General features: G+C 45.2%; 1 protein-coding gene across 2 annotated transcripts in view; it reads left to right on the top strand.

Annotated features, from left to right (window-relative positions):
* LOC138453016 (vomeronasal type-2 receptor 26-like) overlaps positions 1-25,829 on the top strand; it is a 980,057-nt gene that overhangs the window by 872,893 nt on the left and 81,335 nt on the right. For both annotated transcript variants that reach the window (XM_069605428.1, XM_069605427.1), the window contains exon 5: positions 11,351-11,477. In XM_069605428.1, coding sequence (XP_069461529.1) covers positions 11,351-11,477 — 127 coding nt within the window. The remainder of the gene's footprint in view (positions 1-11,350; positions 11,478-25,829) is intronic.

Raw genomic sequence — 25,829 nt, 5'->3', positions numbered from 1 at the left:
TATATCTGTATAGACAAACTGCATATTCTGTGATGCACTTGTACCCTGGTTACTGTAACTATTATAAATCTACTGTAAATTTGGAATATGCCTTTGTAACCTTGTACATTTTTTACTGTTTGTACTTTAACCCACTATGTATCCAAGTACAAGCACCCAGATACCTTTCAGTTAGGTGTGCTATATAAGTAAATAAACTAAACAAAACTAAACAAAACAAAACTAAACTAAATGTACACCTCCACTGTGTAGTGGCACAGTGTGTAGATTACATTTTGGTGTGCAGCGAAACAGTGCAGAAAAGACTTGATACAGCTGATGAAAGTTTTGGCAGAGAAGGGTACAAAGTAGAGAAGGAGAAAATTCAACATTGCCAAAGAGACGTCCTGTACATAAGGCAGTTGATACCCCAAGAGGGAAGAAAAGTGACTCCCGAGAGAGCAGACTCAATCATGAATTCAGCCAGACCAAATACAGTGAGGAAAATGCAACAATTTCTTGGCTTTTGCAATTACTGCAGGGCATAGGTTTGTGACTACAGTACGTACGTCAGACCTTTCTTAAGGGACTCAAAGAAGCTCAGAAAGATGACAGTGTCATAACGTAGACAGGCGAAATGACAAAACCTTCAATGTATTAAAGATGGCAATATGCACAGCACCTGTTTTAGGGATTCCTGTTTACAGTGCAGAATTCTTCCTGTTCTCTTATTCAAACGCTGCAACGATGGCAGTTTTCACACAGAGAACTTCCCTAGGACACAAACCACTAGCATATTACAGCAGGATCATAGATCCAGTCATGAGAGGACATTACCCCTGTGAACAAGCATTGGCTGCAGCAACCTTTGAAATCGAGCAGTCTGCCAGTATCACAATGGGCTGTTCACTCACATTATATGTGGGACATGCCTTGTTTGCAATTCTTGAGAAACCCAAAAGTACATAGACCAGACAGAGAGCATTAAGATATGAAGTGATTATCTCAAACCCAGCGATTAAAATTGTCAAGTGCAGGGTAGTGAATCCACCAACATTCATAGCTGTGCCAGTAGAAGGAGGTAATGTGCATGACTGCACCAAATACCCAGCCTACTATGATGATATACCCAGTGTCAGAAAAAAAGCTCTGTGGGGCAATCCTCTTCAAAGACAGTTCATAGTCGATTGACCACAGCTCAGAGGAAAGGCATACTGGGACTGCAGTGGTAAAAATGAAGCCAAACTGCAACTTTGAGAAAGAGACAAGTGCAAAATTGCCTTTACATTTTCCAGTGCAAGCAGAAGTTAGTAGCGCTTATTATGAGGATGAGGAAATAACAGTGTATTCTGACTCTGCCTACTTGATGTCAACAGTACACGCAGGACTGTCATGTTGGAAGAGACAGGGCTTTCTATGCGCAGACAGCACACCAGTGTAGCATGCACCATTATTGGAAAGGCTTATTGACGCACTACAGCTCCCATTGGCCATTGCTGTGGTGAAGAGCACAGTCCACATTCGGGGTGCAGATTTAATTTCTCATGGCATCGAAGCCACAGATGCAAAAGCTAAAAAAGCAGCCGATCTTCCTGAAATATCTGTAGCACACACACGCAGGCAGCATGATAATGAAAGAAGGCTTTAATACCTTGCCCATAGCACAGATCACCAAACTGCATGGGAGCTCTCCAGAAGAAGGACACGATTTATGGAAGCGGAGAGGGTGCTCATTGTCCCCTTTTGATGCAATATGGTGGCGCAACAGCGCCGGCCAACCAGTTTTGCCCCTAGCACTACTTAAAGTAACATTAGAGCAGCTGCATTACCCCACGCACACAAAACAAGAGAATTTTGCAGCGCTGATATCAGTAGAGTGGTTTATGCTGAACTTGATGGAGCATGTTGCTGCTTTCATCCAAAATTGTATAGTTTGTCAGAAGTTCACCACAGGCCACATGATACAAATAGTGAGAGGATCAATACCCCGTCTTACTGGACCTTTTCAGCATTTGTATATCGTTTATGTAGATATGATCCAAGTTTGTAATGCCTACAGATGGCTACAGATATATGTTAGTAGTCGTATGTCATTTTTCCTACTGGATTGAAGCCGGTCCGTGCACACACCCCGATGCCACATGCAAAAAGGATTTGTGAGTGTCTCAACGGCCTACTCAAAGAAAGAATTGTCAATTTAAAAGTAACACTAAAAACAGGATAGCTCCATTGACTACCGTTAGACCTATTTGCATTACACAATCGGACTGGCTCAGACCATCACCGGACTCCTCAAGAGTTGGTGATGGGACGCTGTATGCATATACCTCTTGCTCCTCCCACTCGAGCACAAACTTACGCCCACAATACAACTGATGTGCTTGGCTCTGAAATGCATGAATACTTGACTGCTATGATGGTCAGTGTCGCTTTTATGTCTCAACAGCTCCGGCCCGGCAGGAGACATCAAAGAACAATGAGGAATACAGCGAACAGCTCAATTTGCAAGACTTACTCAAGCCCTCCTGCCTTATTTCCTGCTGATAGAGTTCTTATAAAGAATTTTGTTAGGCGCTGGCACAAGCCACGCTTTGAGGGCCCCCTCCTCATTAAGGAAGTTTCCCCCAATGCAGTTAACAAGAAAGGCGAGCCTGGCTCCACCTCAGTGACGTCAAACCATACAAAGATGAGACCACCCTGCCACCAGTCCCTGAAGCTGAAGGTGAAGAAGAGGTGACGCGGATACTGACCCGATCAGCGACAAGAAGCAGACAGCAGCCAACAGACTGAGATAGACAATGAACTGTCCCTCCCTTTAATCAGCAAGCAAAGAGAACAAAGTGAATATTTTCCCCCTAAAGATTTTAACTGCACTTAAGAGATCGCACGTAGCCGACAAAACAATCAAAAGAAATTTCTCTCTCTCTCTATATACATATACATGCAAACCTTTTTCTCCATGAACTATTCTTTGTCTACGAGGGCAGTGCTACTTTATACATAGCTTAATCAACCCAAGACAGAAAAGGTTTGCATTTGAGCCAATTTGCATATCCACAATGCCTTGCTGTTGTGGCTCAGAAATGGAGGTGAACGTCCAGCGATGGCTACTAGGGGGCATTGTGGAATGTGTGTCTTGGCTCAAATGGACTTTCCTATTTTCACATTTCAGGTGAAAGAGTTTTTTTCAAACCTTTTTAAACCCACTATAACTTTCTTGGTGTTTTACATATATATATATATATATACATATATATATATATATATATATATATATATATATATATATATATTACACAGCTATGGTTAAGTTGCTCAACCCTTAGGAAGAGCACTATATTTGGGGCCCAAACCGCTGGATGGATTTTCACCAAATTTGCGCCAGACGTAGCTGCTTGGTCCTGATGGAGTGCTTTTGTAAATTTGTGTCAATCTGTCAAGTAGTTTTATTTAAAACTGCCAAAAAGTAGGTCCCAAAAAATGTGTGATATCTAGGTGTGGTCCATGGACTCACTTCCCTGTTCGGTCCGCAGACAGACCCGTGATTTGCCCAGAGGGCGACATGATGTCAGCAGACAACGGACGCTGATTGGATGGGGAAAAGTGTGAGGTGCATCATAGTTTCTGCAATAGTCGCCATGTTGAATTTGCGGCATTGTAATTTTTTACATGTTAAAAAACACCAAATTGCACTTGTCAAACTAATGAAACCATCTCTGGGGAGTTGAGGGGTGATGAGGATGGGATGGGATATGGCCATAAAAAGCCAAATATCACACAATTCTTCTTCTCCGATGTCCACAGATGTCCCAGATGTTCAGGGGCATCCATGCATATTTCTGCTTTTCAAGGTTGGTTAAAAGTAGTTTTTGGATGGCTTATAACTTTGGCACGACTCAATGAAACTCCATGAAATTTTCCGATATCCTTTTGGAACTGGCCCTGAATGGTTCTTCAAAGTCTGTTGCTGTTTAGATGGGGTCCCAGAATATTTGAAAGGCATACAACTTTGGTGCCTTTTGACGAATCTGCACAAACGTCTGCAAGATGATTTTAGCCCTAGGTTGTAATGTTTCGGCAAAGTTTGGTGGAATTTTGTCAAGAGGGGCCAAAATTAGAGGGGAGTCTCAACATTTTTAGACGGCTTATAAATTTGATACCGTTTGACGAATCTGCAGAAAAGTTTTCAGGAACGTTATAGAGACAACCTTAAATGTTTGTTCAAAGTCGGAATGGATTTTGTCAAGTGGAGGCTAAGTTATATGACTATTTTATGTATATACATTTTGACACTTTACAAAAAATAAAACCTGGACGGATTTGTAGCACTGTTGGCAAGGACCTGAAAAGCATGGTTTTGCAAATGTGTCTGTGTTTTATTTTTTTTAAAGTGTCCTCATGTAGGTACAAAATATAGTCATATAACTCTGGTGACTGAGGTATAGCCTGTGGCCATGGGCAGTGGGCAGATTGGCTGAATCATGGTAAAAGGCCATGACTCAGACAATATGGCTTCTGGCAATGACCGAGAGGGACCAGCAATGGGGTTAAAGTGGGCATGGCCACCAGGGACCGGCTATGTGGTAAAGGTTTTCAAAATCGGGATAGGTTTGAATGGGAAAATATATTTTGCGCGTGGCTACAGCCTGAAGTGCTGGACTGGATTGCATCAACAGATCGCCATGACTACCACTTCATAGACTCCGAGACAATGCAAATTAGCTGATTATTACTGAGCGCGCTAAACCAGGCATCCACGTGTTCACCAGGCCACCAAATCATTAACCGCCCTTATTTGCGACCATCCCGGAACAAGATATTGAAATTGCATCCTGGACTCATTTCCACAACCTCACAGCAATGACTGGCCCTTAATCATACCTTTAGAAAGACCCTAGAGAGTTGAAACACGTGTCGGCTGACTTCTTACAATAAATATTGCACAACAATGGTTTTCAAGACTGCTTTATTACGAGAACAGTTACTTATTAAATAACCCAGTGTTCAGGTGAACAAGGCTCACTCTCCCATTCTAACCCTAACATTTGAAGAAGGAAAGTCACCTCCACAAAAGAACCCCATCACCAGCAGCAGGTTTATCTGATTAAAGTACTAGATCAAGCGCATTGATCGACCCATTCTACCACTCTGCAATTACATGACAATCGTGCACTCTGATTTGCGTATTGGGGCATGCAGCGTGGCCAAAGCCCTAGGTTTGAATTGGAAAAAATATTCTGCTTGCGGCTACATCCTGTAGTGCTTGACTGGATTACAACAAACTTGCGCGAGGAGCATAAGCAAGGACCTGAAAGCATGCTTTTGTAAATCTGTCTTGTGTTTTATTTCTAGAAAGTGTCCAAATGGAAGTACAAAAAATAGTGCTATAACTTTGGTGAATGGAGAGTGGGCCTTGCCCTCGGGAAGGATGAATGCGTATTCTGATTTACTTATTGGGGCATGTGACATGGCCGAAGCTCTAGGTTTAAATGAGAAATAAAATGGTGCTTGCGACTGCAGCCTGAAGCGCTGGACGGATTTGCAGCAAACTCATGCAAGGACCATTGGCAAAGACCTGAAAGCATGGTTTTGCAAATGTGCCCACATTTTATTTTTTGAAAAGTGTCATAATGTAGGTACAAACAATAGTAATATACCTTTGTTGACGGAGGTATAGATTGTGGCCATTGGCAGTGGCCATATTGACAGAGTCATGGCCAAAGTCCATGACCCGGACAATCTGGCTACTGGTCATAACCATGAGGGACCGGCAATGGGGTTAAAGTGAGCATGGTCACCTGGACCGGCTAAGTGGTAACGTTTTTCAAAATCGGGATAGGTTTGAACGGGAAAATACATTTTGCTGCAGCCATTGCCTATGTGTATGTATGATTAGGTTCCTGTATTAACAACAACACTCAAATGTAATGATTTTTCACATGAGTATATTCTTTAATACATTAAGTAGTTTCATGATCGTAACCAACATTATAAACGCAATCCCTTGAGGGATTCTGCATCCTGAGTATAGCCATAGGCCAGTGTAAGAAGACTGCTAATAAGGCGGTCAGGATGAAAATAGTGATAAACCTGGATACTCAAGTGCATGAATGCACACAAAACGATAACCCCCTCATATGGACCTGAAACAAAGTCCCATCATCCCTCCAGGATCAACATTTTGATATCCCCGAGAGCCTCTTAATTACGTGGGATGTTGGGTATTCTGCAAACCAGATGGAGAGTGCTGCTTTGTAACCTGGAGTTTAGACAAACACATAAAGAACTCAGGTGGCCTGAGGGGGGTGACAAAGATATGCACCCCGAAGGTACCTTACTGGGGGTAGGGCCTTAGCGTACATGTGGCTGAGGACTCGACCAGAGGAGGGAATGTTGATAGGCAGATGAATACGTCATTCCTCGTGTCAGCCCCTCCCCAGCCTCCAGACCATAGACTCGCAACTGCAAGAAGACATTACTGGCATTAGCTAAAATACAGACCTGGGCAGGCCAGGCAGTGGCTGCACAGCCCCCTCCAGGGTTACTGCAAAAAGGGAGGTTTGAATAGCTTCAAGGAGAACAGAAGATCATAATTCCCAAGCGTTGGGCATATTTCTCTTAGATTAGGCAAAAGAATAAATAGCCTTCCAGTGCCAGGTAACTCTTAATTAGAAGCTTAATACTGCCTGAGGAGTAGCTCGACCAAGTCTCCAGTGTCCAAAGAAGGTAACAGTGATCGAAAATCAAGGTAATAGCAGAGCAAAATAAGTCTGAATGTGGTCTCCTCACACGTGACCTATAATTAGAAAACAGGGCCCATTTGTTAACTCTAGACACAGATAGATACCTGCCACGACTCCCCACAGGTTCCCAGAACAGAAATGCCAGACAAGGCCAATTACAAAGCTAGATGTCCTGGCTCAAAGCCTAGGAAATAAGGGATGTTGTTTTCTTTCATCAGAAAAAGCGACTCCTAGGTTTCGCTCCTCCTACCACTATTCTCACTCATGTGCAGAGGGCCTGCCAAGTGTCCAAAGTTGATAAAACCAATGCCAAACCAATCACAACTCTCAAGATGATGCAGCCCTGTAATGTTGCATTAGCCAATTACCTGTTGATAAGATGATGTCTTTGTTACTTGAATAGATTTAGGGGTGGTTTGAGGTGGGGCCATCAGATAGCTTTATCCAATGAAAATACTAACCAATATGTAAACTATATGTAGACAATTCCCTTAACCAATCCCTCCATCACATAGGTTTTAGTAACTAAGATTACAGTGTAACATTAGGAGTGGCATATTTTGTGTTTTTAAACTACTGTTTTGCGTTGTGTAGCCTGAGCTTGAGACGTGCATGCTTAATGCTGCCCCTGTTTTATATGGTTTATTAAAGCAGGTGTTTGCCAACTACCTTGTCTATTTCTGTCATGGGTCCCCGATTTCCTGACCTGCCTGTACCGCTTGCGCTGGGACTTTCCAGGGCCCCTATTACAATTCAAACAGGACATCCTAGAGCAAAGAAGGTGACTTAAACAGGACAGACAAGGGAGAAGATGGTCATTCAAACAGGATAGACTAGGGCAAACAAAGTGACTCAAACAGGACAGGCTAGGGCAAAGAAAGAAAGAAGGTGGCTCAAACAGGGTAGACTAGGGCAAAGAAGGAAAGAAGGGGACTCAACCACGGCAGACTAGGGAAAAGAAAGAAAGAAGATGACTCAGACAGGACTGCATAGGGCAAAGAAAGTGACACAAACAGGACGGACTAGAGCAAAGAAAGGGACTCAAACAGGACAGACTAGAGCAAACAAAGTGACTCAAACAGGAAGGATTCTCAGATCACACACAAATTGGAAGGTTTTAGGTTTCACAAACAAGCGTGAATAAATAAGGGAACAGTTTATTGATATTGATATTTTATTTGTATAGCACTCGTACACAAGTGTTTCAGAGCACAACGAGGCAAGGAAGAGAAACAAGGGAGAACAAAACAACGATCTTACTAGGCCCAGTGACATTGAGAAGGCACAAGTGCAGGGGAGAGGGAAGGGGAAAGTGCATGGAAGGGGGGAGAAGTAGAAAATGCTGAGCAAAGGAATGAAATAAATAAAATAAAAAAGACAACAAACAACAGTGGTAGTGCAGCCAGCAAGTGGCAAGTGCTAGGTTTAAGGCAAGAAACAGGGTGTGTCTGATAAGTGCAGAAAGAGAGGGGGAGCTGCGGCCACCTCGGTTGCCAGTCAATTCGTCTAAAAAAATTGGTCGACCAGACAAATGGTCGAAGCAAATTGGTCGAAAACCATTTCGTCGAAATTTTTTTTTTTCTATTTTAACCCTTTTTCTTTTTTTTTTTTTTGGGGGGGTCCCCCCCCACCCCCCTTTTTTTTCTCTAAAAACCCCTTTTTTAACTAAACGAAAACCCAAAAAATAAATATATAAATAAAAAAAAAATTTCGACGAAATGGTTTTCGACCAAATTGCGTCGACCAAATTGCAGTCGACCAGTTTTTTTTCGACGAGTTGACTGGACACCGGCCACCTCTCCCCTCATTTTCTGCCTTTCCCTATTCTCCTCTGACAAGGTTTCCAGGCAAGTCTGATCTATGAAAGTCGCATAAAAACAGGTTCACCCCTGTTCCTCCAAAACCATCAAGGACAACATTGACACCCTGGCTCCTGCTCTGGCTGATTTCTGCAACCACTCCTTCGCCACTGGAGTCTTCCACTCCCCCCTGAAGCACTCCCTTGTGCACCCCCTTCTTAAAAAACCCTCTCCCGACCCTTCCTGCCCGGCTAACTATCTCCCAATCTTCATCACTCCCTTCCTGGGCAAACTCCTGGAAAAGCTGGCCATCTCCCAGGTTAATTTTCACACTGAATCTGTTGGTTATCTGCATGACTATCAGTCTGGCTTCAGAGCTGCCAGAAGCAAAGAAACTGCTCTCCTAAACATCTGTGAGGACCTGCTCTCAAACCTTGACTCCAATACCCCCCTGTGTCCTCATCTTACTTTATCTCTCTTCTGCATTTGATACGGTCAACCATGCCATCCTGCTCAACCGTCTCTGTGATAACCTGGGTATCACCGATCAGGCCCTGGCTTGGCTGACCTCCTTCGTCTCCGATGGACCCTACCAGGTCCAATTTGGGTCCTTCCTCTCCTCTATCTCTATCTCTACCTGTGGTGTTCCCCAGGGGTCTAACCTCTCCCCCTGGCTGTTCAACCAATACCTGGCATGTCTTGGCCACCGCATTGCCGCTCTCTGCTCCAACTTTAAGTGCTATGCGGATGACACTCAACTCATCTTCAGGCTCCCTTCCACCACCTCTTCTCCTTCTCTGATCTCTGACTGTCTCTCCGCCATCCAGGAGTGGTGCACTGCCAATGATCTCTGCCCTAATGCCAGTAAGACCGAGATTCTCCTCATCGGCACACCTGCTCCCTCCTTTCCTGTTACTCTCTGGCCGGCCTCTCTTGGCCTTCTTCCTGCTCCCAGCTGTGAAGCTAAACACCTAGGTGTCATCTTCGACTCCACACTTTCCTTCTCTCGTCACATCTCTGACATCTCTAAGAAGTCACACTACCAGCTGCACCTCCTCTGAAGTATTCTCCCTTTCCTCTCCTTCCCCCAGAAGCTCACTGTCTCCAGAGCTCTGGTTCTCTCTAGGCTGGACTACTGCAACAGCCTCTTTCTAAATCTGCGTGCCTCTACTCACCGCCCTCTGCAACTGATCCAAAACAGGACTGCGAGACTTGTCCTTGGCCTCAAGCCCAGAGATCGGGCCTCATTACAACCCAGGCGGTAAGTTCCCAACTTTACCACCATGGTGTAAACTCTGTTTACACCATGGTGGATGGCGGGTTTACCGCCCCATTCCAAGGTGAGTGGGGCGGTAAATCCCCATTCCCCATTTACCCTTCCCCATTCCCATTTTTGCCCCATAGGGCATAATGGGAGTGGGGAAGGCGCTAATTACGGCACCGTAAATTACGGTGCCGTAATTAGCACCAAGGCGGGTTAGCGCCTTGCATTTTAACGCCTGCTAAAAGCAGGCGTTAAAATGGTAATCAGGCATTAAGGGTTAACGGCGCCGACGGCGCCGTTAAACCCTTAACGCCTGGGTTGTAATGAGGCCCATCGTATCTCTCCAGGACTGAAATCTCTGTACTGGCTCCCAGTGGCGGCGAGGATTAAGTTCAAAACCCTCTGCATTGTCCACAAGGCCTTCTGGGGCCTGGGACCTCAATACCTTCAACTCTCTCTTCTTAAATATCTTCCCTCTCGAGCTCTTCACTCATCCACCTCCAACTCCCTCAGGGTCAGTCGCTTCTCCAACAGCGAGTTGGGGCTAGATCTCTTTCTTCTGCTAAGGCCTCTCCTCCTCTCCCCTGCTGATCTACTGGCTGAAACTGCACTGGTTACCTGGCTTCCCTGTGTTCTCGGGCCCAGGTCCCCTCCCCGCCAGCTGCACACCTGCACTGCCCCCCCTGGCAACTCTTTCACTCAGGGACTGTTTCTGTATCCCCTCAGCCCCTACCAGCACTTGACACCCGATGTCTGCACTTACCCGTGCACCTGCGACCAGCTGGCCGCACTCTTATTTATTGTGTATATGCGCGTTATAAATGCCATATATCATTATAGGGTTACAGATACAGACCCAAGTGCAAGGGATTGCCAGGAGGCAATGCAGGTGGGTGGCAGGTGAGTAGGTATGTGGGCCCGAAAGTTAGAGGACATCCAGGTGCTCGATGCCAAGGCAGAACAGATCAACAGGGGAGAGGAGGAGCGTAGGCAGAAGCAAAGAGGAAGTTCATGAGGTGCTTCCGGAACCGGAGATTGTTCTCCTCAAGAGGAGCGTAAGCAGAAGCAAAGAGGAAGGTCATGAGGTGCTTCCGGAACCGTAGATTGTTCTCCTCAAGTTTCAGAGTGGCAGGGAGGCTGTTCCAGAGGGATGCCCCAGCCGAAGACAGAGATCTACCCCCAGCTCGTTTCTTTGAAAAACGACTGACCCTGAGGGATTTGGTGGTGGAGGAGCGAAGAGCTCGGGAGGGAAGATATTTACAGAGGGACAGCTGAAGGTATTTTGGACCCAGGCCCCAGAAAGCCTTGTGGACAATGCAAAGGGTTTACTATTATGTTTTGAATTGTTTTGGGGACTGAAGTAGGAGAAATAAATGGAACAAGTCACATGAGGCCTAGTAGGACAAACACAAATACAAATGGAATCAGGAATATGAAAGGGAAAGGTGCTTTATTTTCTTATTGAAACGTTTTGGGTAAGAAAAGGGATTGAGGAAGAGGTTGCTGATGTTTATAAAGTGCAATTATATACTGCTTATTTAACTGTTTCATCTCTTACCTGACAGACACCGCCGCAGTCCAGGTGCAGTGAGCCGTGCCTGCCTGGATATCAGAAACTAATGTTACCAGGTAAACAGGTCTGCTGCTACGGCTGTATCCCGTGCCCAGTGGGTGAGGTGTCCTATCACACAGGTAATGGAGGCTGCCATGTTCTGAGTTTGGCACAGGGAATAGAGGCTGTTATGTTTAAACCCTGCCTAGTAGTAGTTTGCAGGCCCACCGAGGCCACTGGGGTGAAGGCGAGGCTGTGGGCAACGTGGCACCAGGCATGGCCAGTGGCTGCTTCATATGCTCTGTGCTGCCCCTTGGCATGCCCTAATGACATGCCTTTATCTTCCTTTAATAGTTCCCACAGAAAACCTACTCAATTGTTTCAACCAAGCATACCTAATCCAGTTTGACTGCAATGAATATATGCCCCTACAGATACAAAAAATATTAAATAGTGTATAAATTATACATACAAATCAGTACCTTTAAAATTACAAATAGCTCCTTTTTCACAAAGTGTCTGTGTTTCTAAAATACACAAACGCATTAATCCAAAAGAAACATTTTCACATACCCTTGACAATCATTCACACTCACTTGAACCCGGGGAAGGGCTCTCAGCCAATCAGGTGGCTGGAAGAGCGGGCGAGAATACACTGTGTACCGCCCACTGTTTCCAGCCACCAGAGGCCCTTCCCCGGGTGAGGCCATCTTGATTGTGGGGAGGCAACAGGGAGGCTCTCTCCCCACTTACCTCGCTTTGTTCGGGCCTGTCTAGGCTTGGAAGGCCGTTACCAGCCATGTCCACCCCCCCAATGCAGGGGTGTGTGCCATATTCAAACTCTTTCATTCCTCACGCCCTCCCGCGCTAATCCCCCCGTCTGTCTGCTGTGACTGGCGGCCTGGTCCCTTATGAGTCTTACATGGCACCAGGCCCCCCTCGTCCAGTCTGCCTAAGCACCTGCCCAATTTATCACTGCCCTTCCGGGCCCCCTCCATGACCAGCCTGGTGTGTTGCCCCCCATGAGTCTTGGCCACCCTCTTCCCTGCACTAGTCGATGAACCCTGTCACCCCCTGGCAACTGCCTCCTGGGCTCTCCATAGCACTTGCCTAAACCTGGGCACTCCTGCCCCGGCTCCCCCTTCTCCCCTCCCCCTCCCTTCTTGCTGCTGCACTCGCACAATATGAATGTCACAAGGCCTAGAAGGACCGTTATTGTTTTTAATCTCCTTGTCCCCGTAACCCCTTTTTTGTCTTGTGGCGCCTGGAAACACATTGCGTATAGACGCTATATAAATATGCAAAAAATAAATAAATATCTCAGTTAAATCTTAAACCTTATGAACAAAAGAAGGTGTTTCAACCTTGGTGAATATACCTCAAAGTGAACAAGAAGAAACCTTTTCACATATATGCATATGTATATATGGAACAAAAGGAAAACAACATATTCGTATTGCAACAGCCAGCTGGCTTCTGCGTACAGCTAATTAATCCAAAATGTCTTGGCTTTCGTCACAGCATCTATCAATCTGGTGTTTCCTTGTAGACCAATGTCTGCCGCTTTACTTCTCCATGATGATTTTATGAATTCCGTGATTTCTAAAAGACACCAAACAAACGATTATGTAAACATGTTGCACCTCACGTAACTTTCAGATTAGTGGGAATCCTTGACATGGTGGCTACGCAAAGAGAACAACTTTCAAGGAAGGCTTCCTTATTAGTTAGCGAGAAAAGACAGATCCAAGCACGAGGCAAATTACCAAACATCTCCTCTTTGGTTGTACTCAATTCTTGGTAGAATACAGAGCAATTCACAATCAATCCAAACCTGCAACCAGCCAATGAGTAGTTGCCAATATATCTTTGACAGCATAGACCTTTAAGTGCTAGGTAGGCAAAGCAGAAGCAAACAACATCGAACTTGACATCCTCATCGCACTCACCTTCCTAATGAAATGGAAACTGATGCTATTACCGCCAAACAAGAGAGAACCAAAGCGCCTGCTCACCAGACACGGCTTCCAGTCGGGCCGCAATCCATTTCAGTTATTTATCATTGTGCTAATTTTCAATTTTACTCAAGTTTCACATCCTGTGATGTCTCTCACAGGATCCATGAGAGCAGAGATTTAATGTTAAGGAGGTCCCTGTGGCCATTCATGTCCTTATGAGCTCCCATATACTTTCTGCCACCAAACTGCAAGCGACCGAATAATCCACCTGCAGCTCACATCCCAATATCACTGTTCACACGGCATCTAGGCAGGCTCCCAAATGTACAATTTCACATCACCCATGAAGAGTGCATCACGTATGGTGACATATGTCCAAATATGTGAGTAAACATTCATTTGAGTCCCCACACCACTCACAGGGAAACATTAAATTCTTGTTTGGATCGAATCGAAAGGACTATTGTTCTTTTCCGCCAAGATCGCTGCAGTCACTCAAGGCAGCACTCCTTAAAATCATATCTTGGATTGTGAATTCTTCTGCATTATAGCAAGAATTGAGTACACCCTGTGAAGGCATCAGGAAAATGGGAAAATTAGGTTATTGCCAATTGGGCTTAATATTTATACTTGAGTGACATGTGCTTTTGTCTGTTTTTCCTCATATCACACAATGGCCCTCATTCCAACCCAGGTGGTAAGTTCCCTACTTTACCACCATGGTGTAAACTCTGTTTACACCATGGTGCATGGCAGATTTACCGCCCCATTCCAAGGTGAGTGGGGCGGTAAATCCCCAATCCCCATTTACCCTTCCCCATTCCCATTTTTGCCCCATAGGGCATAATGGGAGTGGGGAAGGCGCTAATTACGGCACCGTAAATTACGGTGCCGTAATTAGCGCCAAGGACGCTTAGCGCCTTGGTACTTAACGCCTGCTAAAAGCATGCGTTAAGGTGGAAATCAGGCGTTAAGGGTTAGCGGCGTCGACGGCGCCGTTAAACCCTTAACGCCTGGGTTGGAATGAGGGCCAATACCTTTTTTGGTGACAGTGGGCCTCATTCCGAGGTTGGAGTAAAGGTAAAAACGATGCCGGTAAAGGATTACCGGCATCGCTTACCGCTACGGGCCATTCCGATCTGTTAGACCACTATTTACAGCACCGTAATCTACGATGCTGTAAATACCGGTCTTGGGTCGTGCGCGCGCCCCACCATGCCGAAATTAGCGGAATGGCGTAAACCGGAGCTGATCACAAGTATGGAGCACACGTAAATAACGGCCTCATCAAGGCCGTAAAGTATCTTACCGGCATGGAGTACACACAGGCATCTCAGAGAAGGAGTAAAGAACCCTGAGCAGTGGTCCACAGAGCCACAGGTGCACACAATCAGCACAGGTGGAGGCAATGGAGTGTGCCACAGCACAAAAGGATCACACCCACACACCACACCCCCTCCCACACCAAGAAAAGACCAATAGTGGTAGCAGCACATGAGGCAGGAGGCCCTGCCAGCAAGGTCAAAACCACTAGAACTACACCAAAAACACCACACACCCCCACTGAGGAGACACAGGGGGAGAAGGAGGGGAGACAGGCCCAGCATGCAGCACCAGTGCAGCCTCCGCCACCACCCCAGCAGCCCCCATTCCCACGCAGCAGGTCCTGTTCCTCAAGGAAACCCTTGAGCAGACACACACCCCCTACCCGCTAGAATGTGACAGCCTCACCACCATAATTTGGTGGCGAAATTACTAGATAAGTGAGCAGCATACAAATACACACCGCTCTCCCGGCACAATTGAAGGTGGTGCCTGTGCCCCACAGCCATGCCACAGGCACCTATCAGCACACAGTTGGGCCCATGCATGGCATGTCACAACCGTCCAGTACACGGACACAGAACGAAGTGCTCGAGCACCCCCTCAGGCACACAAGGGGCTACAAATCCCTAACAAGGACTACCCAGGAGATATACGACACAAAAGTTGGCCCCCATGCATTGGCAGGCGTGCCAAATGACATGGGTGCCCCTGACAGCACCCACGTGGATTAGGTAGACCTGCATGGCATGCATGTGGCGGATCACAAACGCAAGCAATACCATTCCCCCAACGTGCAGACAGAAAGCAAGGCAAGCAAGAACATCACACATGGGTGGTCCCGACATCCCGGAACAACTCATGACTCAATCGGCCAGCTGACCTCCATGCTACCGTGCCGCATGGGCCGACATGCAGGATGACGTTCATGTCTGCTAGGTGAGTCGTCTGACTGTGCCATGCCAGTGCATTTGTGCCATGAGGTGGGTGCCTGCATGAACAAACTGGGTTGAAATGATGAAGCCACTGCACAAAGTCCACCCCACCAAACACTGTGCCACAGAACCAGTGTAACGGCACATTAGTACAGATACCCACATCGATGGTGTAAGGCACACCCCAAACACAACATTACCAAAATCTGACAAGGCCAAATCCCACAGCACATGCACCACTCATTTGCGGCACAGACAACCATAAGGCCATATATGAAGATGGACTGCATATGCAGAATATGCCTGCCTCCAGCATGTCACCACACCGGAGAGTCATCCCTGGGAGTGGATTGAACTGAGGGCAGCAGGGATAGCACACCACATCACCGTTTCGGCACACCCATAGGAGTGGTGGAAATGACCATAGTATAGATCAGAGCAGTATGATGAATATCAGCCACTGACTACAGCCAACACACCCAACAGCGGATTCACACAGTACACAGCACTTCATGTATCTACCATCTACACTGCTGCATGCATCTATGAAGTGCATACCACAAGATGTGCGTGACAATATTCATGGACCATCTCGTAGACGCTGCCCCCTACATCATTCCATTGCACAGGACACATATTGGGGCCATGAATGGGCTAAATGCATCCATCGACATGTGCGTATGGGCATCAATGACTGCTGCCATGTCATACTAGTGCAGTTCTCCTACATGACAGTCCAGACACTTACCTAAATTGGCTACATGTTGGCGGCTGTCCCTTGACACCATGGTACCGGACCCCTGTCAGAAACCCACAGACCAGGCCCAGGGAGCCCTATTATAATGGCCATACCCGTGCATGCGTGGAGATGTAGCAGCCATCTGGCTTCCATAAGGCACATATGAGTTGCCGAAGCTGGACTGGTGGGGGACCCATCTACTGCAATGTGGTGTCCAAGACCCACTTGTCATATGCACAGCTCAACAAATTGTGCATCCCTTGGAATGTGGCTCTGTCCCCTCACATGGGACTGCTAGTACCAGATGAAGATTGAGTGAAGGAGGAGGAGGAAGGGGCAAGAGAGCATCACGGAGGCGGTGCATGGGAGGGACATGTCGTGTGGCTAACAACGTTTGGACATAATAACCAGGACAGCAGAGGCCGGCATTATATGGGCACACAGGGCCCTGGGTGTGTGTATACTTGTAGACCATGCACTGTCAGACGTCATGATACACATGTTGAATGACGAATGTCCACACAGGTTAAACTTTGCAACTCCAAAGGTGTATTTACATTTTAAATGGATGAGTGTAAACAATCCCTCCACCGGCCCACCCACCTCCCCCCAACTCCACAACAAACCCTCACCCCCCTCCCCCCAACTCCACAACAAACCTTCACCCCATTCCCCCCAACTTCACAACAGTACTCCAATGTAGTACATTAAGGCCACATGTGGCAGCAATGACGATTAGTCCCAGCTCCCGGGCCCAAGGGGAGGCATGTCCCGGCGCCGCATTGAACGCAGAGTTCGTCGTGAAGGGCTTGACGGTGTGTCACGACTGGATGTGGCCGTGTCCTCCTGCTGATTGGAATGTGCAGCCTCAAGGGCATCAGCTATGTGTCCTAGGACGTCACACAACCTGTTAGTGCTCTCAGTGACTGCCTGACGCATTTTCCGGAGTTCATTTAGCCATTCCACCCTGGCCTGGCGGTTGTCCTCCATGAACCCGGTGATGAGGTCAGTCAGCTGAGTTGCACGACGTGTAGCAAATGATGGGTGTTCATCACTGGAGTGACTTGGCCCTACTTGACTAGTGAACCTGGGCGACAATCATAGTATGCCTGTGTGTTTGTTGGAGCACAACGGCCAGGTGTTTCAGGATCCCCAGAGTCACTGCATGATGCCAGGGGGACATTGCTGGGCTCCGGGGTGTGGACTGTGGGATAAAACTCCTCCTCGGACGCCCCACAGATGGATAAAGGTCTGTCCAAATTCTCCTGGGGGCCCGTAGCTGCCACCTCCCCAGCAATACTAGACTCTGCCGACGTTGGGGGTGGGCATTGTGACATGCGCCGATGCAGGGAGGGATTGGGGTGGTGCATCCTCCACTGACCTTTCGGGAGCCGGGGTGGGTGTTTGGGTCCGGGCTGGAATGCGGCGGACCCTGGCACTGCCCAGGGAGGTGGTTGGACGGCTCGTCTGAGGCTCACCGCTGTCATGATCAGTGTCTGTGGGGGTAGAAGAGAGGGACAACATGAGTGATGGTATGATGCCCTAATAGCATTGATGGCTGCATTCACATTTCAGTCATTTGGGGTTTGTGGCCTTTTGGGTGTAGCAACAGCACTAGTACATGTGCATGAGTATGATATGTACACAGGTGTCGGAGTGACTCATCCTGCCCTGGTAATGTGTAGTCTGGCTCACACACTGCCGAACCTGCAGCACAGTGTGCATGATGGTATGAGAAAATTAGTGATGTGCGTTATGTACTTGCACTTGGCCCTTGCATGCGTGGCAGTTGGCTCTGCATTATTTGGATTGGGGGAAGGCAGCATGAGAAGGTGCCTTTGACGGGCCTTGGGGGACTATACATCATGTAAATGCATTTGGCAGTGTTGACTTTGGACACTCACCTCTATCGCCAGACGACGTAGCCCCGCACTCCATATCGCCGACGCCCTCAATTGATTCCGTCCCTATCAGTGAAGCGCATGTCTCCTCCCATGTCTCCAGTCTCAATGGGGAACTTGGGCTCCTTCCAGTCTGCATTGCCTTACTCCGGTTGGTGGAGAGCAAGCTCCGCATCCGCAAATCATCCCACCGCTTGCGGCAGTCCTTGGAGGTGCGGGGGGTGGTGCCTACTGCACTCACCCTTTGGGCGGTTTGTGCCCAGATGTTTTTCTTGCGGATTATTGACTCTCGTCGCATGTTGGAGCTGAAAACAACATCTGCGTGTTCCGCAAGGTAGTCAACCATTGCCTGCAGCTCTTCCGGGCTGAATCTCCTCTTGCGGAGCCGGTCCTCAGATTTCTTAGGGGCTTTAGGCATTGCTCCGGGGTGTGTGGTCCTTTCACGAACGTCGGATTGCTCCCAAGGGTGCTGCCTGAAGAGGATGGCAATGGATTGTGTTTTTAAAGATGGCCGCCGCGCTCCTTCCCGTTTCTGTAACATGACGTAATTTCCGGAACCGTTATTTTACTCTGACCGTAAATTACGGTCACCGTTACTTACAGACGGTGCTGCTTCCGTGGCGGTGTTGTAAAGTACGTCTCACACCATGCCGGTAGGGGGATTTGCGGGTCATTTAGCGACATGCCGCTAGGTACTTTTCCGGCATGGCGAAAAGCTTGTGCCTGCGAGGTCGTAATAGGCCGCAATTAACGGTCTGTTACGAGGTCGGTCTCGTACTTTCCGCCATGCCGGAAAGTACCTGTACTTACCTCCAACCTCGGAATGAGGGCCAGTATCACTTGCAGCATTTGCACTCTTTACATTGCTTCCATCCAATGATTTGAAAACGAGTTTTTCACATGACTACATTTTCCTGGCGACACTAGTTTCACATAGAACTGTAGAAACGTGCAGGAGGTAGGAGCAGGGCCTGATAAACCGAGCAGGGCCACATTTGCCCGGGGGGCCCGGCATGGATTTCCTGAGTGGCTCGATGCAGAGCCTTGAACCAGGGTCAGATTTACCAGAAGCAGCCCAGGTTTGGAGTAAGGAGTGTGGGAGAGGGTCAGCAATTCGGAGTGCTAGGGCTGTGTCTATCAAGCTCCCCAGCGGCTCTCCTATGATGGGAGGGAACACCACACTAAGAGCCCTGCCATGCGGCGGACAGCAGGCCTCCACTCATTGGCTAATTGGCTAATTTCCAGGCTTTTTATGAGATTTCCCAGAAGTTGGCCAATCCGGAGAATGCCAGGTCAATCCACTGGATCATAACCATTTTTAGGCCCACTTCCATTGTGTGAAAGTAAATGTAACAAAAGAATTCATCATTTACTGTCCCACATTATTATCTGCTTGAAGCTAACACGTGGCCTAATTCATTTAGAAAATACCTCTCAACTTGAATATGGATGTCACTCACCTTGGCCACATTTTCACCCACCCAACACACCACTTGTGTTGCAAAGACTTTAATAAACTCTCCTCTCCCCCAGGAGAACCTTTGCCAACAAACAAAAATGCATTTGTCCCCAATTGATTTCAATGGGATCACCTGCCACACGCACCTGATTTTACCTGCCTTGCAGAGTCAATGGATTTAAATATATGCTATGTGATTCTGATTAACACTGCGCACTGCTGCCAGTTGCACGGTCTCCAGGCGATCTGGCAGATTTGAAAAGGTGGGAGGGCTTAAGAGGCTTAGTTAGTGATATTGAGAGGAAAAACGCAAAAGAGCTTGGATGTACTGTTGGTAACTTCAGTTCGGAAAAACCAGTCGCTGTGTACTGGGTTTGCTTTTAGTTGGTAAGGGTTTGGCACTGGTTTGAGGAATGAGTGTGTATATGGTGGTTTAAACCTGCAGTTCCAATCCTCACGTCAGGCTGTCACGGATAAGGGAAGACATTTCATGAATATTATGGAATTTCACAGTAAAAACCTCCACTCCAATTGCTCTTCAAGAATTGTCGGAGCGTATTGTAAGCAATATTCAATCAACACTACAGCTAAGTCAATGCCTAGTCTGGGATGCTGAGGAAAACCCTTATTGATGTATTTTTATATCCAGTTCAGTACTCTGGATGACAACCCTTGTATAACACCCCCCTCTTAGAATCCCCCTGACCCCACTGAGCCAAGAAGTAGGTTTGTTTTGCAAATTGAAAGGTTTATTTGAAAATTTAAACAATATATATATCACACTTCTATAAATAAATTGATAATGGATATTACACTTGTGAATATGAGCAGTAATCAGCAAGAGGTAACTTATGAATAGGAACAGAAGAACAAGGTGGGAAAGAATTCTTTATATGGTTCAAGAAAACGCAAGGTGGAATAAAATGCAGTACAGAAATAACTTGTTATGATTTTAGCAAAAGGTAATATGATCACTTTTTCTTTTGACAATTCACTCCCCCCTATGCAATACCAGAAATGGAGGGAGAGCACACAGTCTTCAAGAATCCCAACAAATCACACTTTTTAATGCAATACACAGTTCCAGTTCTCCCATCAAGCTTAGGGAAAACAGGGATGAGTTTTAAACACAGGCAAATTACTTTAATGCGGTTTGCCAGGAAGTGAAAAGGTGCTAAAATTGCTTTTAATTCCCTCTAGAGGTTCAGGGTAGGTGATGGCTACTTTATCTTAGTTCAGGCTCACTTTAACAATACTCTATGAATGATTAGCAGATTGCAAACAAATTTTAGCAAAGAGAAGCAAAAAGCTGCTGATTTCTACAGATGAAGAAATCGGGCCAAATCGCAAATTGCGGTAAATTTCGCAAGTGCGTAAATCGTGATCGCGGGAAAAGTATAAGTCAGTTCTAGGTTAGTTGGATTCTAAGCTTTCAGATGAAAGTTAAATTTCGTTCCTAGCCCAAACGGTTCCAGAGATATGGACGATTTCATAAAGGTAGTTTTTTGGATTTAAAGTAAACTCAAAATGACAGGTGACAGCTTGCAGCTGCAGAATTGACAGGTGACAGTTGTGCAGCTTTAAAAATGACAGATGACACGATTTCTAGGAGGCAGTTCTACTTAGGTGCCTCGTCACGGATCTGGTCAACACGTCCGGCTGCGGTTCTGTCTGCTCGGCGGGTCAATCAGGCACCGGTATCCCATCTGGGATAGCACCCAACTTTATTTGTGTTAGCGGCCACCCGTCCAGCAGTATTACCGCTGGATCACAGTTTGGGTGCTAACCGTTACTCCCCATTCCCCATTGGGTCCATTGGACCCAATGTGGAATTCTCAGAGCAATTACCGTGCAGTAATACTGCTGGCAGTAATTGCACTGAAAATGGCCATTGGCCTACAAAGACAATGAAATAACTTGTCTGTCTACCTGAAAGAAAACCATCTCTAGTTGAACAAGGAAAAAACAAAAATAATGTCTTTTGAGAAAACCGCCAGAAAATCACAGCACCTGAATTGGAGGATTGATGGTAAACCTTTAGAAAAGGTGAAAAGCTTTAGATATCTGGGAATTATTTTAAACAACAACCTTGTGGAACCACCAATGCAAGACGGTTTATTTGCAAAAGTAAAAATACTAATAGCCCAGACAAAGCGATCAACAGGAAATAGGGACGCTTTCCACTTATCCCGGCTATAACTTTCTATAGAACAAAGGTCCTTCCAAGGCTTACCTACGGTACTGAAGCAATGCCATATCTTCCGGAAACCCTCTGGCAGAAACTAGAGTGGATGCTTTGGCGGAAGGTATTGAATCTGCCCCAGTCGCTACCAGTATATTTAACTAGAAGAGAGCTGAGCCTGCAGTCACTAACAGCCATTGTAGCATGGAACAAAGCAATGTTATATAGAAAGATAGCCCTTCCTTCTCCACCATTGATCCGTATAGCCATCAATAAGGAATTAGAAGCTGGAACTTGCAAGATGCTGAGAAATGCACAAGTAAAAACAAACTTCTCCTAGACTGGGCGGGTTGCTCGGAAGAGGAACTAAAAAGCAACCCGCCCAAAGTAAAAAAAAACATCCTAGAAAGAGACTGGACCAGAACGCTGGAGGAAGCGGGAACTTCAAAACTGATAGCACAATTGCCACCAAATACAGTGAAAGTAAATCAAACTAGAGCATACCTGGCTAAATGCCCAGATAAAAAACTATGGCAAAACGTTCTGTGGTTCCGCTTAAACCTGCTCTACACCAAAGAAGTCCTGGCAAGAAGAAACCAATCAGAAACAAACACAAGCCGCTTTTGTACACAATCCGAGGAGATAGAAACTATAAGACATCTCCTACTGATATGCCCAGGGACAAAATCAGCTTGTGCAATTCACTTGGGCCACCTTCTCAGAAATTGGAATTATTACGACACACACGAATGGTAGAACAGGTTGATGAGTGGTGACAAAACGCGGTGGGTTATAGCTGTAGTTGGCTTTTTTGAAAAACTTGGCCAAAACAGACTTACCAAAACTGCACCCACCATTTAGGACCTAACTATACAAGAAAATCAAATGATGTCATCTGAAAGGCAACGCTGGAATTTTATATGAACACGTAGGAATGATACAAAGGACTAAAGCAACCAAGCTGAAATGGTCTATTTTCGTTTTGGAATTAGAATGTGCAGGGAAAAGAACAAGTGAGGGAAACACTTCACTTTTTCTTCTTACACTTGTAAAAACTGTTTTTATTCAATTGAATCAAGTATAATTAAAACAAAAAGAAAATGGCATTTTTGGCGCATGTTTACCCCAGGTCTGAGCTGCTATGGTAGTAGTGATAAAATTGACCCATTTGGGGCTATTAAGGTGACACAATTATGTATATTGTTTGATAATTATGATTTGTTGATTTGATTCAAATGAGTATATATGTAAGTGTTTAATTTATTATTTGTGAAAAGTCATTTTGTTGACTGTACCTCATTACAATAAAATGATTGATGAACATACATATTGCTAAAAGATAATTAATAACATGGCCGATGTTATCAAATGCAATATAATACTACAGAATAACTATCAATATCATGTATAGTTTAGAATAAATCATAATATTAAGAATATACATGTATTTACATTGCTAATGCTAAATATGGGAGATAGGACTCATGGGGGAGACAAACTGGAAACACTGAGAGAAACAATAAGAAAGAAGAGGATGTGGGGTACAATGTAAGCAAAAGTCAAGTATAATTCTACGTTAAATATGCAGTGAAAATATTCCATTTGTTGTTAAATTCTTGTACATTTCTACAGGATAATGCATACATTTTCTCAATTCTGTGAAAAGAGCAGATAGCGTTCCATCAAAGATTATATGGCAGTGCCTGTGCAGTTTTCCAGCTTGAAGAAATAAGGTGAAAAAAAAGCAGCAGACAAAAAAGCAGAACAAATCTGGAGATTGTATGGACAACGTATAAGGATTAACCAAAACACTAACTATAAGGTTACTCGAAGTTATTGGTTCCTGAAATGAAATATGTGCTGCATACATTTCCAAAGGTTTTCCCAATACGAGTAAACATATTTACATTTGAATACGGAATTATTGAAATCTGCAAGTGGAGATTGACAAAACCAGAATAAATTAGAAATAGTACTAGACATTTTTGATATTCTGAATGGTGTTAGATTGGCTCTATGCAAAATAAAAATAGTGCGACTGCGTGAGATCAGCTGCCACTGACGTAGCAAAAGATTGATTCCAAATGTCCACCCAAATGTCTGGTGAAGGTTGTAGATTGCAGTCTAATTCCTATTGTTTACACATTTTGGAATTAAAAGGATAATCTCCACTGGGTTGATTGAGAATAGAGTATAGTATAGATTCTTTGGTAGATGGAAAGTGCATTTATAGATCTATGAATTTAGATGGCTCTTTTTTATCGTAAGAAGGTATAACTTTAGTAATTACACTTACCAGGGTAATATATCTTTTGTACTCAGTAATATTAAGATTAAAGTGTAAGCTCAGATGGGGAAATGGGACAGCTGTATAGTTATGAAATATATGTTTAACCTGAAAAATTCCATCAGTATAACATCTCAAAATTATGTTTAGGTTTAACAGGGAAATACTTGTGTGAGGGGTCAGAAATGAAAGCGGACACAAAGTTGTCATATTTCCAAAGTCATACATTTTTATTAAACAACTTGCTAAAGTTCCCAGCTTTGCCCATGTCCTGACCGAGTGGTGTCTCATGTGCCCTGCAGGATTTTGCTCTTCGCAGCACGTCTTGCTTCAATTTGCTCTGGTGTCTCATGTGCCCTGGAGGATGTTGCTCTGTCAGCAAGTCTTGCTTCAATTTGCTCTGGCATCTCATTTGCCCTGAAGAAAGTTGCTATTGTCCTTTGGTCGTCAAATTATGCTGTTTGTTGTTGTGTTTCAGAAGCTCTTAATATTGATTTTCGCTTTGTATCAGTTGGAACTTTTCCAAGTGTTGTTCGATTTTGTGCGCCATGTTTCAATCACTCAATGGCTTCAGCACATTTTGAGAAATTGTCCAGAAAAGATTGATTGATTGTGGTCTGTACTCGTGAATGAATTTAAGTAAACTGTAACATTGCCATTTCCCATATTTGGAGGGCGTGCTAAAAAAAAGTAATTTATTTAAAATTTCCCTTTAAAAATGCTTTAATAAACACTTTCCAACTGTATAAAGTAGTAATACATTTCAAAGGAATAACCAACACGTAGAACATTTAGCTTCAGACACTTTTCAAAATGTTGCCTCCTTCTAGTACCTACTGTAGTGAATCAGGGTGAACATCAGTAAATGAGGGTGTCTACGGAGTGAATTGTTTGCATCCAAACATAAACTACAATCTTTTTCCAGACAAATGAGGAATTTGCATAATTTGGTAGCAGTGGGTTCAACAATGTGGATTTGTATAGCCAGACAAATATACACATATACATACATTCCGCATTATATATAAAGATGTAGGCTGGGAAAACACCTCTCTAGCCCTATCCAAAAGAGGAACTTCCCTACTTAGAAAACTTAAACTAAGGATCTGTCTGTGTCAGGTAGTCAGAAACTTAAAAGCTGCCCTTGTGTCCAAAACCACCCTAATCTGACCCTGACACTATCAACAAAACAACAAAGGGTGCAAGGAAATGTCTTAGAATTGATGTTGGCAAAACATGTTCAAAACCAAAAATATAAGAATGACTCCAATGAAAATGTTCTCCAAGTTAAAGATCCTTGGATTCAGAGGGTGGTTCCCTTCCCCTGGATTCTTAATTAGGATGGCAAGAATGTCTCTTTATCTAGCAATTCCTTTGCGTCTTCACTGGACTCACATAGTTCTTGGTTAACCAATACATTCCGTAACAATCTTTCTGTAACACTTCTTGTAGCTTTTGCAGATTACCTGGAACCTTCATTCAGTGTCAGCTGCCTGGTGTACTCGCCTGCCAGGACTTTTTACATGTTTCATGGTTCTTTAATAGGCGCTTGTTATATTTCTCTATGGTAGTATTTTGTCCAACTTTCCCCCACACTGGCATCTCATGCATCTAAACTTGATTGGGGTTTGCTTTAATACTTTGCCTTGACTGCATTCAAACAACCTTCCAGTATTATCCGTATTAGCAATCTCGTACCATTCAATCA

This window comes from Ambystoma mexicanum, chromosome 4p, assembly GCF_040938575.1.
Source record: "Ambystoma mexicanum isolate Mex_15411 chromosome 4p, UKY_AmexF1_1, whole genome shotgun sequence".
Classification (NCBI taxonomy): Eukaryota; Metazoa; Chordata; class Amphibia; order Caudata; family Ambystomatidae; genus Ambystoma; species Ambystoma mexicanum.
This window is presented reverse-complemented; position numbering and strand designations above follow the sequence as displayed.